Raw genomic sequence first — 18,148 nt, forward strand, 5'->3', positions numbered from 1 at the left:
GTGCGCCTCCATTGAGCGGCCGTGATTCATCCTCGTTGGTTCCAAGGATAAAGCCGGCCCCCTTTTTTTTTTCAATTTGAGTAAGCTGTCCAAGCAGTTTCTGATTTTCCGCTCGTAACAAACTTACTTCATTTTCTAAATCATCCACACGAGACACTAAACTGCCCCTTTCTTGATCAAATCAAATCAGTAAACGTAACTGCAGTAAACGCAACTGCAGCGCCACCAGCGGCGGTCAGTGGCGTCCGGCGTGCAAGATGCGCCCATTTTGCTTCCGTTCGCGCCACTAGAAAGTATTCTAGTTCACTATACTTTCGGGTATGTTACATCGCGTTTCTGCAATTCAGTCATGCTTATTGCTAAGGTGATATATATCAGGGTGCTGACGTTTCATAGCTTCACATATATGCTACAGAAAAGCAGGGCAATATTGCTTTTTCGTAACATGGCACGCGCATGTTTTCAAAGATCGCATGCGAAAATAAACACAAGCAGTCTGAATCGGACTCTTCAGTTTTTGTTCGTTCTCTTTATTCATGTGTTTTATTAGGAAATCACTTGTTGCCTCATACATAAATGATTATTATGCGGCGTGCTTCCTCTTGTAAGAGAAAGAAAGCCAAGAAACAAAAGTGGTGATTGCACCATTGATTCTTTTTTTTTTACAAAGTCTACAATACAGTAAAATTTCAGCAAAAAGGCGCAGCAACAATAAACAAGTAAAAATGTAGAAATGCACCGTAAAGGTTCTTAACAAAGGCCACACATGACCCCGCAATTTTAAAATAGCATACAGACCAATTTTTGGAGGTATTTTATTCTTGCTAATCATGCGCAAGATATTCCTATCTCCATGTGGTTTTTCGCCTAGCACCGCTAAGTAATTTATAATTGATTTTACTTTCTTCATCAGTTTCAGCTTCGGTTTCAGCAGCCGAGCGGTTATTGTACGGTCACAATCAAGTCTAGGTCACGCGCGGGATTAAAAAACAAAGAAAAAAAAAGCTTCAACCGCAGACTCATTTTGCGCCTTCATTTGAGCCACTTGCTTCTGCGCTCCAGCCAGTTTTCTCTTTGTTCTTCTTAGAGCGCGAGAAATGTTGCTGCATTCTGGTTGCATGATTGCTTCCTTTTCCTGCGCATCTTGTTCTGTGTAAGCCTCCGCTGGTATTTGCATGAAGCTATCCCCTTCAGAATCGACGGTCAATCGACACTTTTCTGCAAAAGATATTCCCACGAATGATGTGTGTTTTCCTGAATCAGGTTTCAGGCCACATCTGGAAGAAAGACCCCCCATGTACTCTGCCTATTAGCTCTATAAGCTTTAGCTGTTGTTGTAATCTACGCGGTCTTTTTCTTTTTTTTTCCGAGAATAGACACTGGTAGCGTCCGCAGAACTGCATTCAGGAATCAAGCTTCCAAAGTTACCATTTTTTTCCACGTGCAAATAGAGGCAAAGTATTTTTTTTTTCGGCTCGATAACGCGCGTATGATACAGAGCCAGCGGGTGCGAATTTAGTTAATTTGGTATGGAAATTGAGTCAAACTGATGCTCTGCACGTCTACAGCGGCGGGCATGAGTTCTCGTTCGGCTCTTCAACTGCTGCCGGCTCCTCGGAAGCATTGTCAAACATCCTTGACGGCCCATGGCTGTCGTCTGCACCAGCCGGGATTACCGGCACTGCGCTTTTGTCGTTTAGCGGCCGTTTGGTCACAGAGGTTCCTCACCTTCCTTTTCGATGTCTTCTTAGGCAGAAGATAGTTCGGATAATGGTCGAATACCGTTGGCACGGCTTCGGGCTTAAGGTGTGGTCTATCTCTAGCGAGCTCGTTGACGTCACTTTGAACGTTATCTCGATGTAGCTCTCCTCAGAAGGTTTTTCGCAGGCAACACACGTTGGAGTCAACTTGCCGTCCTTTCTTTTAATCAGCCGCTTCCCCTCCGCAAGCTGCGCAGGGTCCGATGGCACACCGAACATAGAAACCTAGTCCTGATTAGCGGCACGAAACATGTCTTTTCCTTGCCCTGGAGCTTTATTTTTAGCATCATTAGTCGTTGCAAATTTATTTCCCACTGATGAATGCAAGGAACCGAACGAATAAAAGAAAAGAAAAGAGTAGACGCGTCAAAAGCGCTTTTAAGGCACGGCCAGCGCAACTGCGGCAAATCAAGGGCGCGCCGGCGGCCGACGGCGTCGACGGCACGATGGATGAATGGATGGAATATAGGAGCGTCCCCTTTGAAACGGGGTGGTAGCAGCAGCTATCATGCTCATTTTTCTCTCTATATCTTAATTATTGATTTAGAATGGTTAACTAAACCACCATTATATTTATTAAATTTTTGTTCCTACAATACTAACATTATGTCACTTCTCTGCTTTTAAGCCACCAATCTTCCAGTCGTTTTTTGCTAGTTTCCACCGCCGGTTTATTCACCCGGCCGCTGGTATCTCTAAACCCCAGAGCTTCAGGAACAGTGATTGCGCCTGCATCAACTTCCGGATGGATACCATTACATTCGAGTATAATATGGTCAATTGTTTCACTGGAGTTTTCACATACAGCACATGCGTCATCTCCATTGTTAAATTTATTTTTGTAGCTGCGTGTTCTAAGGCACCCTGATCTAGCTTCAAAAAGTAGGGCACTGCCTCTTGAGTTATCAAAGAAATCTTCCTTCCTGATCTGCATTTTCCACTTACGGTATAATTCCACACTCCGTTTCTTTTCCATCGAATTTATCGAATTTTTACCTTCTGTGTTTTTCACCTGTTGCTTAATGCTCTTTATTTCTCCGTCCTTGTGACTAGCATACTTATTGGTTAGTTTCCTAGTTCTTTTCCTCCATTGTGAGTCAACGCTTTTTTAGGTACAGGTATTTAAAAACTTTAGCTGCCCATCTGTTACTGTCCAATTTCCTCAGGCGTTCCTCATATTCTCTGAGCTTCCCGCACTTCGAAAGATGCTCAGCCCGTATCTCCTTGCACCGCCTCATTTGTAGTTTTGCCGTGGGCACCTAGTGCTAATCGTCCAACGCATCTCTGATTTGTTTCTAATGTTGGCACCTTTACGATGAGCAGCGCCCCTGGCGGCCAAAGTTGGAAGGCATCGCCGGCGCGGCCACCTCCTCCCATTGGGAGACCCCTCCGCACGGCACACTAGCAAGTATATTCTAGGCACTATACCAATAACAAATTTAAAAGAAAAAGGAAAATGTATATATAAAAAAAATAATCTACAATCCTGCCCAGCCGTAGCCACGGGAACGGGCAAGTCATAGCGGATTTATTTCATTAGATGTTTTCACTGAAGTTGTGTCGCGTTATACATGTTTCTTGCTGATAACATTTGTTCGTTGATGTAGTTTTCCGGGTCGGAGCAGGGTCGTCGAGGAGGCAAAGCTTTTGGTGTGTGGAGGGGGCAGGTGATGCCAGGCTTGTATTGCCTGGATGTTGTTTCTTGCGGAGATGGTTGGTGGACGGCTTGGGTACCTGTGAGATCTTGATACAAATTAGATTAGAGGCCCCCCACCCCTTAATTTTGTTCCCAGGTGTTTTTCCCCTCCGCCACCCTCGTCACGCACCCCCGCCCCAGTTCCCAACCCTCCCCTTCCTTCCTGATTTGTTGGTTTTTCTGAGTCTCGGGGTATCGCAGAAGACTTCTGTTGGAGGAATTAGGGCGAGGCGAGATGAGGGAAGGCCCGTTGCTTAGGCTTCCTGTTGAGTATGATGGAGATGTACGAAGGTGGGAAAGAGGGAGTTGGAGGGCAATAGGACGGAAGGAGGGAACGCGGAAGGAGAGAAAGAGAGAGAGAAAAAAAACTGTAAACTAATAATAATAAAACTGTGCATATAAATATGAAAAAAAATATATATATATCCCCTTCTTCTCTTCTCTTTGAAAGGGGAACCCAAGGATCCTTGGCCGACCATTTACCTGTGGCCGACGTTCGGAAAATGGTCGGCAGCCTTAGTCGGCTAGTAAACCACGACAAGCGGTCGGCCCGGAGGTAGCCGCCAGCCATTTCGGCAAGTAGTTCGCAGCGGGCTTTGGCCCGACTTTCCGGATAGACTAAATGCCGCGCACGGCGCCAGATTAATGGCAAGAGTGCGGCAATGCGTCGGCCCGAGTGTTGAGGCGGTACATTGAAAAAAAAAAGTTATGAAGAGCACGACTGCTACTTTTTTTTTTTAAATTTGCCTGTTACTTGGCTTTGGTTTTTCGCGATGTTATGTAATTTGCGCTTAGTATGGAGCACAATGATACATGCTATTTAGTGTAAATGTTTTGTTAAATTAATTAATGCTATTGTTTGTTTAACTTGTCGCTCACAATTTTAGTGAACCCTATAGCTGTTGGTAAAATTATTTACCGAGTTCGGATAAACAGCAAGCCACAAGGTGACCGCGATTTCATGTGTAGATCATGTCGTTATACTGTTTGCTTGTTACGAAGCGCAGCAGTAAGTGATGTAACATCAGTTATATTTTGGCGCACAAGCTCCCGTACACCCCATTTAGCCCGTATCACTCACTGAAATTCGTCCGCTATAAGGCAGGGCACTTGGGTAGACGCAACTTCGCATTGTAAGGGAGGAAAAGTCTATTGTGTAAAATAAAAGAAGCGGACAGAAAAGAAAAAGCACACGGGGGCAGACATTATGCGTAGGGCACTGGCAAGCCTTGGCCGCGGCGAACGCTCCGGCAGGCAAGCAAAGAGACAAATTCGAAAAACACGACTTCGCAGCTGGAGAAGAAATGCGTACACGGAGGGAGGCCCGGACGAAACAAACCGACCACGCGCTCGGACGTTTCGAAGGAAGGGCGGAAAAGAGGGGGTAAATGGTGGGAAGGGCGGGCAACTGTGTCACCCCCGCAGCTCGAAAGTTGGTGGCGAGCGTTCCTGACTGGACGAGAGAAGAGATGTGTACACGCCGACTTTGAAGAGGGCATGCAGTTTTGTTGTATTTGTATACTATTTTTGAAGGAGCTCTTTTCGAACAAAGTTGTCTTACGATCAAATACATGAAGAAAAAAAAACGAAGGAAAATGATTATTGTCCAGGTTATTAATCGCATACTTTTTTTCTCAAAACAGTCTGGTAAAGCTAAGAGCCGCGAGAAAACGGGCCAGAGTCCTTGTCATTTGGTTTTGTTTCTTTGCGTGTGGCCGATTCATCCTCTTTTACGACCTGCCGGGGTGGGACGGGCTGCTCTTTTCATTTTTTTTTCGGAAGTCGGAGGGGCGCATTTTCGCAGCGAGCGGTCCGATTCTACAATGGACCGGAAACTACCCCACTCTCCTCCCCCGCTTCTTGTCAACAGTTCTTGGAAGACTCGGCAGCTTGTGCTCGTGGGTGCGTGCTTTCAAGTTCGTTGCAGAAGCGCGCGAGGACGCTGTACGTGCGAACTAAATGTTGGAAATGTAAGCGCGTTTTCCAAAGTTGCGCTTTATTAGTTAAAATTACAAGACAGTCAACTTTGTTACCTTCAATAACTAGTGGTTGGACAGCCAGACCTCTTTTTCATTCACATTTATATATTGTCAGGACAAGTGATTGTAGTAGTTTTCAACCGCTGTATCCTTTCAGTAACTCCGCCGGGGTATGCACGACGCAAGAAAGTGTCGAAACCCAGGTCGCTATTCTCATGCAGTATTGCAAATGCGTTATCTCCCCCACCTTCGAATCCCCGCGCTTTCAGAATCCGATTGGTGCATAGCGCTAAAAAGACAAGGACACAGCGAGACACACAGGACGGGCGCTAACTTACAACTGAATTTTTAATGCAAGACCAGGCAATATAAGCACTTTCTTGACAAAGAAGAGGGGGAGACATAAAAGCGTTAAAATATAGGAAGCAATTAACGCTTTTATGTCTACCCCTCTTCTTTGTCAAGAAAGTGCTTACATTGCCTGGTCTTGCATTAAAAATTCAGTTGTAAGTTAGCGCCCGTCCTGTGTGTCTCGCTGTGTCCTTGTCTGTTTAGCGCTATGCACCAATCGAACCATCACCAACTCGCCCACGCTTCCACTCTTTCAGAATCCCTTTGTCCTTCTCCCACTGCGGACAACCCCTCTTGACAACGCACCCCTCCTCACCCCTTGAAACATTGGAAAGGGCTGGGAGAGGATGGGTTGGGGAGAAGGGGGGGTGGCAAGGAGGGGGAGAGTAAGGATGGGGTGCTACTCTTTTTTGCCTTTTGTTAGTGTTGGTTGGTTTGTTTTCGACCGTGCGGCCTTAGAGCGCTCGCGGAAGAGAGCCGGGAGCGCCCGTTCGTGGGGCTGCATGATGGCCTGGTGTCCATGTCACATTCAAGAAATCGGCAGCTACTTTTCAAAAAGAGCTTTAACCCAATGTTCAAGGAATGTGAATCGTCAAATATGCGATTCGTATATAATTGCCATTTCCTAACATACACAGTTCTGTTCCCAAGCAAAAGTGTTCGCAAAGCGAGTTGTCTGTAATTTTAAAGCGCGAAGAAAAGCAAGGAAAACAAAAATAGAAAGACCCTACTAAGAACGCATTAAGCCGCGTTCAGACTACGTGCGCAACGCACGTATCGTTCGTAAGGATCGTAAGCGTAAGCGCAAAAAACGTAACTTGTCTGTTCAGACTGCTGTCGTATTGAGCGTAAAATGCGCAACGTACGCAGCCAGCGTGGGCGTAAATGTCGGAGGACCCGCGACTTTTACGACTAGCACAGATACGTCTGTTACGCGCGACCAATGCGCACAGCCGTTTCGGTTTTCCTTTTCCGGCCACGGGGCTTCCGGTCCTCCCAGATTTCGCGCGCAAAGCCTTGTAGGCGACATCATCCAACGCTCCTACTTTGCTACAGTGCCTCGACTCTCCAGTGATGTGTTGTGTCGGTGTTTGTGTCTGTGTCGGCGATTGTGTCTGTCCGCAGCTTGATCATGTGCAGTGCGGAATCTTCGCTGTGGAATTATCAGCCCCTCATAAAAAAAGTTCGGCAGAGGCCGGCTCTCTACTACGAGTAGCTGAAATCGCACAGAGAGAAGTGCAACACGATGCCTGGCTGCAAATTGCCAGTGCGCTGAGTCAAAGTAGTAAGTGGTTTATCAATCCGTTTTTTCATGTGCGAACAAGCTCTCAACAAGCAAATGTTTTCTCTAGTTTAGAAAAGTGAGGTTATGGAGGCGGGGGATGCCCGCTTCATCCCCGTGCATTCTCGCAGCCCATCGACTCCGTTGACAAGTGAGGAAACAGTTGGCCGGCAGCGAAAGGCCGATGCGGGGCGACGTTGCGGTCAGGCCGCAGAACGGAGCTGGTGCGGACTCGTCGAAGTTTGAAAGAAGCTCACCGTAAAAGAGAAAAAGAAAACAGCATTTTCTGAGGCAGGACGAGGTTCTGCGGACGTTTCCGTGTCTGCCGCGCGCCCCGGCTCATTGTTTGGTGTCAGTAGTACGGCCTTTGAGTCACCGCCCCGGCCCGTCTCAAGATCGCTCCGGGGCACTGGTAAAATTGCAAGCAGCTGGATGCAGGCGGACCGTACGCCTGTTTTGGTGCGAGAGAGTGCGATCACGGGACACCGAGCAGGAGTGCGCGGTACGTCGAGCCACGGCCGGTCTCGAGGGAGAGAGCGCTTCTCTTCTCTTACGGCCTCTCCAATGGGGTCTGTTTCTACCGCCCGCCGCGCCTCGGTGGGGTCGCTACCGCCCCACTGCTGCTCCTCCGCTACAGCCGTTCACTCGGAAAGGAAACGCGCGCTCGCTTTTAGCTTCGCCCGCGTCAGTTGCAATTGGCAGGTCCTGAAATTTCGCCCCTTATGGTTTATAAAAAATCCGTAATCAACATCGAATATTTATCGTGTACGAGGAATAAAATACAGTCAACAATCCGCTCACGCGCGCGCTCCTTCGTCAGTGCGGCCGTGCATGGTCGAATGAAGCTTCGGGTACACTTCAACATTTTTTACCCCTAAGTTTTGTACAAAACTAAATTTACCAGGCTATGCAATGTGCCTTTGAATGTTTTAAGCAGGTGTAGCGCGACCTGACGTGAGTGCATGGTGAACTGTTGGGTGGAGATTCTGTCAACCGCTACCGTTTTCGTTTAGATCAGAAGAGGCACGGACAAAAATTCATGGCGCGTCTCAGATTCAGAGCAAAGAACAAAAATTTACTCATATAGTAAAAATTTCACTTGTCGAGTGGAGTGTGCTGTTCTAGCTTCGTTCAAAACATATCAGTCAGTTGAAAGACCGAATATGTATATGTAGTCTCGCGACTACTTTTAATCAAGGAAATCGGCATAAACAGTTAAGCAGAATCGAAAAGAGCGGCAAACAATAAAAAAATTGTCCTTCAAAGTTACACATTGCACTATATGTTCATCAATTCATCAAAACGCGACCTGCGTCTAGAAAATTCAGTCTCAAAATCTTCCTGCACGGCTTGCGCACATAAAGGGTTGGCCTCTCGGTCTTCTGTGTCACTTTCCTGGTATAATTAATTGAGAAGAAGAATTCTGAGAAATGTTTCAAATATCAAAAAAGCGGACCTAATAACATAGCTGTTGCCAATTCCTTTCAGGCAACTCAGTGTTGGATTCTGAAATGCTGACTGAATCAGGATCTTAAGTACTTGGAGAACATCTGTGTGTATGGTAGGTGCACGGCAGCTTTTTCTTAAAAAAAAAGCTTGTCCAATAGGGCAACAAGCTCTGGTTTCGGATAATGCAGTCCACTAGAATATTGTCCTCATAGAAGAGCATACTACATGGGGCTGCTTCTTTCGCTAGTTTCAAGAAGAATAGAGCAAGCGTCACACCCGAAGTTGATTAACTAAACGATATATTCAGCGGCGTAAGGTAAACCAGAATATGTGACAGTGGGAAATGGGATAGTAGGAGATGCCATCACTTCCTTCAGCGCTTTGATTTTGCTCTCAGATGAAACTTCTGTCTTGACAATGTAGTCATGTGCCGCTGGCTGTTACGGCCCTCGCATTTAGCATGTCATTCCCTTTCGCACATTAACGTACCTTACTTTCCCGGAGAGAGCCTCAATGGGTCGCTATATAGGGTTTGAAATGAGTCTTCAGTGAGAGTGTCCTTCTTTAACGCTTTAAAGTTTCTTGCATATACTTTCGATATAGCAGGTGTGAACTCATTTGTAAGTCATTACATCGAGTATTACCTTCATCATTTATTGGCCTCTTTTTACCACTTCGAGCACAATTAAGTGGTGTCATGAATATCAAACCACTTTTTAGTGCTTTCTAACAAGCTTAATATCATGTAAAAATTTCATTAAAACAATATGTTTATTTGCAAAATTAAAATAATGTGTATAATACCACACATTGGCAATATATGAATTGTAATAACATTTAAAACTCAACCCTACAACGTTTACTTTGACTGTTATACTAATCTTTTATATCATGCAAGCATTTTGCAATTTACATTACATTTTTATGAAATTATTTTCATCTTCGGTGTTACATGAATGGTTGCGCATCTAGCGCTAAAGACGGTTTTGCTGTAGCAGACGAGTTGCTGTCATGTTAGCCTTGAAGAAGCTTCGATGTGATCACTTCTCATTCAGTTTTTTTTTTGTTCCTATTCTTGTACAGGCTTGGGAAAAATTCGGACTAAAATGGACAAAAGTAGCTACCATGCCACAATGTATGCCATGCTTGTCGAGCGTTTGCTGAACGACAGTGTTTTTTTATATCCGTTCACGTGTGTAGTACGTTGACGACATGCCGCTGCATCATCTACGTTCTGTGTTCTTTAATTTCGGGGCTGCACTAACCACGAAACTCGCGAGCGACAGCGCGAAACCAGGCAAAAGACACCCGCCGCCGCTGAAGCAGACGCGGAGCGAACAGTGAGCTGGTCGCGCCCCTTGCGGTGGCGGAGAGCGCAACTCAAGGAGAAACATTCCCATTGTTCCCGCGGCGATTGAGAAGGCCGTAAGAAAGAGCGCGCGCTCTTCCCCGAGACCGGCCGTGGTCGAGCGTGGCGCGTGAAGAAATGTGCGGAGTGAGTGGTGCGTCAGCACGCTGAGCGGACGTTTGAAAACTGTGTGCGAACGTGCGTGTGCGAAACGAAGTGTATTTGTAATCGAGTGGTTAATTGTTAATATACCCATTGTTCTTTTTCGTATTTTATTTGTGTGTCCAGTCTTTTCTTTCACATCTCATTTTGAGTTTGAAGAGCCCAGACCTCCGCTATCAGCCGCTCGCTAACCGGCGCCATGTTGATTGGCCGGTCGTAAAGAACGCATCTTACCGAAAGCCCCAGTGTGAACATGCGCGGTCGCAAGCTACGTAAACGGGAGTTCCAGCCGCTATGCGCACTGCGATAAATACGATAGTTACGACGGATGCGCACGTAGTCTGAACGCGGCTTTAGTTTTTCCCGAAAAGAGCCAAATCTGGGCACCGAATTAGGTGAAGTTCAGCTGCAATGTTTAGTTTGCACAAAGATCTTTAAAGCTGTCACTTATAGCCTTCCCATGTGTTGCTGCGGATAAAAAAACTAAAACTGCATTTTGCTTTCTTTCCGACAAGGTGCATGTGGCTCTTTTCGAAACAAAAAAGAAACCTCTTAAGCTGGCCTCAATATAGCTTCTTTTCACTGCAGCGGACAGTGCAGCAAAGATTAGACAAAAACCTTGGCCTTTGCTATTTTGTTTTTATCCCCAGTTGCACTCTCTAAAAAGAAAAAAAAAACACGTGTTGAACTTTGACACGCCGGGTGGCTTATTAGACACCTGACATGTTCACGTATCTTCTGTTACAGTGTTCACACGTCATGGACCGCCACTACTTATATGCACTTAGTCGGTTAACAGCCACCAGCTGCTGTTTTCGACATAGCAAAAATGTCAAAATCAAAGGCTTTGCTGTTTTTTAAGCATAGAAATTATTTGTACAACACTTGAGAAAGAATGGGGAAGAAAACGCCATTTTTCCCCTTTTCGCAGAGCCCAGTCGCCCTCAAGCGCCCTTCACAAAAAGAAAGAAGAAAAAAACGCGCACAAGCTTGTCGCGAAGACGCTCGCTAAAGACCATTAACTTCTGTGGGGGGCGGTAGGGCGCTGACCCCTGCTTTCCGGCTTTTTCAACTGCTGACAAGAAGGTGGGGTGAGAGGGTATTGTGAGCAGGGGGAGCCGACACACGGGGAAACACACGCGTGGCATTTACTTCACGGGATTTCGGCACTGCGGGGAGATGGCCCATTGCCTCCGACACGTGGAAACCGCCACACGGGGAAGCGAGCTACACCCACTCCGCCAAGCCATCCTGAAATAACGCGTTCCTCCGGCGCGTTTGGACACGAAAAATCGAAGATGCTCCGCTTTTCCAGTTTTTTTTTTTCTTTTTTCTTTTTGCTCAAATAATGGGAGTATGGTTTCATAGGAACTAAACAGTTGATTTTTATTTGTTTTATTAGTATTTCGTTTTTGTTTTACAGATTGTCTTGGATTATGGCTTCTATATTTTCTTGCTTGTTACTGTCCACTCCTGGTCCGCGAGAGACATATTTTCTCAACGCATCCTGCATATCAATATGAGTTTGAGATCCCTATGTTATACAGTGATTGAAAATTAAGAATATTCATTGAGAGCTACACAAGATACGCGCAATGAAAGAAGCTAATTGAAAAGAATTCTTTCCTGAAGCAACTGCTGCAATTTCGGGTTTTTGTTGTGGCTTGCAGACTAGTAATATGGAGAACTTTTAGTTTTAAGGCGTGAACATGTATCGGAAGTGATTAAAGCAAATTATCTGTCGTACGTACTAAGCCGAGAGATCGCTTGTAGAATAGCCCTGCATATGGAAGGAATGCTGCATAGGTCCAGAAACTTAAGACTTCTGCTTGAAAAGTACCGGGATAAGAAAGTAGAAGCGATCATGACGTCATAGGCGTGAACTTCAACCATTTGCATAGCAGGGAACCAAATAAATCTTATTGATGAACATGGAAATAGCAAAGCACACTGGGACAATAAATAATGTTTCAGTAAAACTGCAAACAGTACCGAACATATAAGGTAGCGGCAAGAAATATATAATGCAGTGGGTTTCTGGTCACACGTTGTATATCAATAACGCGCAGCTGCAACAGGAATCCCTCGGGAGCTCTGACCACCTAACAAATTTCCAGACAGTCGATTGCTCGATCCTTTGTGCTCACACATATACGCGTGAGCCGCAGGCTTGCGTCTTTCAAGACAAGAACCGAGTTCAAATCACTGCGATGTACAAGTGACCTTCCTGAGGTGGATGTGCCGCGTCAACAACCGCCGGATAAAGCTTTGCTCTCCAAGAGCTAACAGATGGCTATATCTAGGTGAGACGCACTAGCATGGGGAACAGTAAACAACGGGGTCACCGAAAGAATACGATCGACCGCGTTCCTATTCTGCCAAATGATCAATTACACGGACTTCACTACACGTTGTTCGAACGCTTCACGCGGCCTTAAACTGTGCGACGAAAAAGCTCACGGCGCTAGGCAGCGGAATGTCCAAGCTGCGACGCAGTCCTTAAGGACACGTGTGCGAGACTCGACCTGACCAAAGTTGATACAGTGCGGATCAATATGCCGGCTGTAAAGCCTGTCTTAATTTGGTGGGGATCGAATACGCCACACTCAGTGCGCCACCGAAAGTCTCTTACAGCATGCGGGAGATTCGGTGCAACAAGCGTCTCCCACTTCGCATACCTTTGGCACATATGTCTAGGGGCGCAGAATAGCAGAGCGCTTCGCAGAGATTAGATACTGCTATGGCTATCCCATGCTCCGTCTACAAACATTTCCTCTAACTATGCGAGCACGTGCGCCTGTCTTTCCCCTGATCATGCACTACAAACATCTGCCTTCTACTTCCAAGCCAGTATAAAAGTTAAGGCCGCCCAACGTAACCTATGTGATCCACTAACTCGGATACCCAATAGCGCACAACAAAGGGCAGAATGAAGGCAAGGCGGAACCCAAATAGGCGCCACCACCTAGCTATAGTGAAAATATAATCAAAGTAGATTGACTTTGCAAGAGGAATACACAAGAATACACAAGAGAGTGTTTGTGTCCTTCTATCTTCGTCCTCGTCCTTCGCGCTGTTATTCCAAAATGTATTACCAACTAGCCGGCACCTCAAAGCTTCTCAACGCAAGAAAACACGTGCTAAGCCATGCAGGGTCGTATCATTGGGAGGCTGGATCAATAAACAATCAAGGAACACAGATGTGGGAAAGTTGGCACCTGTGTGCACTAGGCTTTATCAGAAGTTTCGCGCATACGTTAATTAGCTATAACTTTAGGATGAACAAGATGTCCGAGATTATTGAGTTAATAGTCTATCCCGACATCGGCACGAAGCCGTGTGTGACGCATGCACGTACGCACGCACGCACTTACGCACGTCTGCAGTCGCACAGAGTAAATTGTTCCACGACCTTACACAGTGGTACGATGGAATAGTTAATAATTGAAAGAAGGAAATAAAAATTAGGGGGACGCTCAAGCTTCCCCTTAACATTCGACGGGATACAACGCCTTCTCATTCTTCTATCTCTCTATTTCGGTGGACAACCGCAGTTAATTGTAAATTGGTTATAGGAAGGTAAAGGCTGTCACAGATCCCGGTGGGAACCTGGACCGCATCTCCATATTTACTACCACATTCCGAATATTTCAGACAAAACTCGACAATACTCAAGCGAAAACCGGGTTAGCGAGGTGGCTTTTGGACCAAATGAGCTGTAACGCTTCGCATATATACATATATGCTGCACTCTCGATAGACGAAACTCGAGTATATTGCCGACATGAGGATAAATGGAACAGCTTGAGACAAATATTTGCCCGCCTCAGTTGAAACACGGGGATTAGGAATGCTATATTCCTGATATATCAATATGCCGAGGCCGACTGTCTTTATCCAGAACACAAATGTGGTCCTGATAGTTTTCAAATAAAAATGAAAGGCACGCAAAGAGCCGATCGCCCGGACGATTCGCCTGTCGAACGTAACTTCCTGCGAACACAAGCATTGTGCAAGAAGTAACCTTTGGCTCTTTTGAGAAAATTCAAAGGGATTGCGTTTTGAGAATTCCGCGCAACATGACGAGGATCGATCGGCTCCTGCACCAGTGGCGGTCTACATTGTGTTAAATTGAGTGGGCACGGAGGCACGATGAAGGAAAGCATGAAAGACTTACGCACCCGTTTCTTCGTTCTGCAGTTCGTCGCTGTTCTTGCGGCTGGGATGACGACAGATGGCCCCCGGCAGGGGGATGCTTCAGCTGCGGCCGAATTCTGCGAGGCTGCGTCTGCCCCGGAACCGCCATTCCTGTCGACTGGCTTCGTGGCCATACGCCCCCTGGAGATTCACCTCTGCGCAGCCGCAACATCAACGTCATCACACTCGGAATGGATAAAGCCAGGCATCGAGTGTTCACTTGTCAGTGGGCACGGAGGCACGATGAAGGAAAGCATGAAAGACTTACGCACCCGTTTCTTCGTTCTGCAGTTCGTCTCTGTTCTTGCGGCTGGGATGACGACAGATGGCCACCGGCAGGGGGATGCTTCAGCTGCGGCCGAATTCTGCGAGGCTGCGTCTGCCCCGGAACCGCCATTCCTGTCGACTGGCTTCGTGGCCATACGCCCCCTGGAGATTCACCTCTGCGCAGCCGCAACATCAACGTCATCACACTCGGAATGGATAAAGCCAGGCATCGAGTGTTCACTTGTCAGTGGGCACGGAGGCACGATGAAGGAAAGCATGAAAGACTTACGCACCCGTTTCTTCGTTCTGCAGTTCGTCTCTGTTCTTGCGGCTGGGATGACGACAGATGGCCACCGGCAGGGGGATGCTTCAGCTGCGGCCGAATTCTGCGAGGCTGCGTCTGCCCCGGAACCGCCATTCCTGTCGACTGGCTTCGTGGCCATACGCCCCCTGGAAATTCACCTCTGCGCAGCCGCAACATCAACGTCATCACACTCGGAATGGATAAAGCCAGGCATCGAGTGTTCACTTGTCAGTGGGCACGGAGGCACGATGAAGGAAAACATGAAAGACTTACGCACCCGTTTCTTCGTTCTGCAGTTCGTCTCTGTTCTTGCGGCTGGGATGACGACAGATGGCCACCGGCAGGGGGATGCTTCAGCTGCGGCCGAATTCTGCGAGGCTGCGTCTGCCCCGGAACCGCCATTCCTGTCGACTGGCTTCGTGGCCATACGCCCCCTGGAGATTCACCTCTGCGCAGCCGCAACATGAACGTCATCACACTCGGAATGGATAAAGCCAGGCACCGAGTGTTCACTTGTCAGTGGGCACGGAGGCACGATGAAGGAAAGCATGAAAGACTTACGCACCCGTTACTTCGTTCTGCAGTTCGTCTCTGTTCTTGCGGCTGGGATGACGACAGATGGCCACCGGCAGGGGGATGCTTCAGCTGCGGCCGAATTCTGCGAGGCTGCGTCTGCCCCGGAACCGCCATTCCTGTCGACTGGCTTCGTGGCCATACGCCCCCTGGAGATTCACCTCTGCGCAGCCGCAACATCAACGTCATCACACTCGGAATGGATAAAGCCAGGCATCGAGTGTTCACTTGTCAGTGGGCACGGAGGCACGATGAAGGAAAGCATGAAAGACTTACGCACCCGTTTCTTCGTTCTGCAGTTCGTCTCTGTTCTTGCGGCTGGGATGACGGCAGATGGCCACCGGCAGGGGGATGCTTCAGCTGCGGCCGAATTCTGCGAGGCTGCGTCTGCCCCGGAACCGCCATTCCTGTCGACTGGCTTCGTGGCCATTCGCCCCCTGGAGATTCACCTCTGCGCAGCCGCAACATCAACGTCATCACACTCGGAATGGATAAAGCCAGGCATCGAGTGTTCACTTGTCAGTGGGCACGGAGGCACGATGAAGGAAAGCATGAAAGACTTACGCACCCGTTTCTTCGTTCTGCAGGTTAGTTACTTCTCCAAATTACCGTTTACCTGCTTGAAATCGGATGATCGCTTCATCATCGTGCTTCCGTGCCTAGAAGCAGTGATTGCGCCTTTCTGTTCATTGTTGCTGCTCACGTGCGGTGACGTCGAAAGCAATCCAGGCCCAGAAGATCTTGCACAGATACTGCAAACCATGAAAGATATGAACGAACGTTCCAAAAGAATGGAATTAGCGCAAAACACTATGCTGGAAAGCATGTCAGAACTGAAACAACAGCAACAGTCGGTATCACAGGCAATGATAGAAATAAATGAGAGATTGCAAAAAGTAGAAAACCAAACTTCAGTATTCGAGCACTGGCAGCAGGACATGAAAGAGCTGCATGCTACAGTAGAGCGCCTCGAAAAAGACAATGTTGCGCTTCGATCCCGTCTTGATGACGCGGAGGATCGGTCTAGACGGAACAATTTGTTTTTTTATGGCATAACTGACAATGCAGATGAGACATCGTCTGAATCGGAGCAAACAATTCTCGAAATAATAAAGACTACTATGAAAATTGATATATGTAGTTCAGATATCTCCCGTGCACACAGACTTGGGCGTTTTGTCAGTAGAAAAACAAGACCACTAATAGCTAGATTCGAAAACTACAAAACAAAGGAACTGGTCTTCTCAAAACGGGAGTGTTTGAAAAATAGCGGTAAAGGAGTTACTGGAGACTTCTGCCCAGTAACGCGCAATGTCAGAAAAAAATTAATCGAATTTGGCAAATCCAAAGGTGGCGTATCCTTCAAACTTGGTTACAAGAAAATTTTTATAGGACGAAAGTGCTACTGCTACAACGAAAGTGAAGATGCCATTTATGAAATCAGCAATTCCTATGAAAATGCAGCAGAAATCGCGAGTGAAACTCATGGCAGAACTCTCCGGTCTGGTCGCATGATGTCTACTAGCTAGGATCATATGAGGGGAGGCGCTTCGAATAGTCTCGAATGTTCAGTGTTATACACAAACATCCGTAGCCTTTACCCAAAAAAAGATGAATTATGCGCGATAATAGAAGACTGTAATGCTGATATTATTGTGTTAACAGAAACGTGGCTAAATAGCAAAATAAGAAATAGTGAACTGTTTCATTGTGAAAAGAAATATGTTGTCTTCCGGAGTGACCGAACGGGCAGAGTTGGTGGTGGGGTCCTAATTGCTATCAGTGAATGCATCGATTGTTTTGTTGTACCTATTATAACTAATTTAGAGCTAATATGGTGCTGCCTGAATCTGAACTTTAAAAAAGTAATATTAGGCGTATGTTATCGACCACCCTTGGCTGACTCATCATTTTGCGATAACCTACACGATTCTCTAAATCATATTGTAACTCGTTTCCCTGGTGCTGATCTTTTACTTCTAGGCGATTTCAATTTTCCAAATATCGTCTGGTCCTTTGATAACTCATTTTCAAATCCCCCGTCCGCCGAAGCTAATCTGTTTCTCTCCATTTGCTCAGACTTCAACTTATCCCAGATTGTTAATCGTTCTACACGTGTAACACATAGTACATCGTCAGTTCTCGACCTTATTCTTTCAACATCAGCAGACAACTTATCGATCGTCTCGCACCTGCCCGGGCTGAGCGATCATGATATCCTACATTTTACGCTAACGGTGACTTAAACAAAAACAAGCAGACAAAAAAGAAAATTTCGTGATTTTAACAAAGCTAACTACACCGCCATCAACAGCGAACTCTGCTCATTTCTAGATCTGTTTTTGCCATCACTTCACGACCGGTCCATAGAAACTAACCGGTCCATGTTCAAAAATAAAATTTCCGAATTAACCATCCGATACGTCCCCCTTAGAACCGCCTACACTAACAGCAAAGCGTCTTGGTATAATACACATCTGAACAGATTATCAAACAAGAAAAACGTTTGTTCCGTGCAGCCAGACAGTCTTTAAAACTAACTCATTGGCTATCGTATAAAAAAGCGGCTAAATGTTACATCACGTCTTTAAGGTCAGCTAAGTTGTCTTTTTTAAACACTACTCTTCCACAGTTACTAAAGGCTAATCCAAAGCGATTTTGGAATGTCATACGAGGGAACACTAATAACACTAATAACAACACCTTATCATTGCTCACTAATTCAGGGGACTCAGTGCCGTCTCACCTCTGTTCAAAAGTACTTAACGACACATTCATTC

General features: G+C 46.5%; 1 protein-coding gene across 1 annotated transcript in view; it reads right to left on the reverse strand.

Annotated features, from left to right (window-relative positions):
• LOC146210250 (uncharacterized) overlaps nt 1-14,950 on the reverse strand; it is a 16,646-nt gene extending 1,696 nt beyond the window's left edge. Inside the window, exons 1-3 of the mRNA XM_084582095.1 lie at nt 14,785-14,950; nt 14,497-14,667; nt 14,209-14,379 (exon numbers count right to left, since the gene is read on the reverse strand). Coding sequence (XP_084438221.1) covers nt 14,209-14,379; nt 14,497-14,667; nt 14,785-14,909 — 467 coding nt within the window. The 5' untranslated portion in view covers nt 14,910-14,950. The remainder of the gene's footprint in view (nt 1-14,208; nt 14,380-14,496; nt 14,668-14,784) is intronic.
• Between the last annotated feature and the right edge of the window lie 3,198 nt (nt 14,951-18,148).

This window comes from Amblyomma maculatum, chromosome 1 (assembly GCF_055883805.1).
Source record: "Amblyomma maculatum isolate TAMU_Amacu chromosome 1, ASM5588380v1, whole genome shotgun sequence".
Lineage (NCBI taxonomy): Eukaryota > Metazoa > Arthropoda > Arachnida > Ixodida > Ixodidae > Amblyomma > Amblyomma maculatum.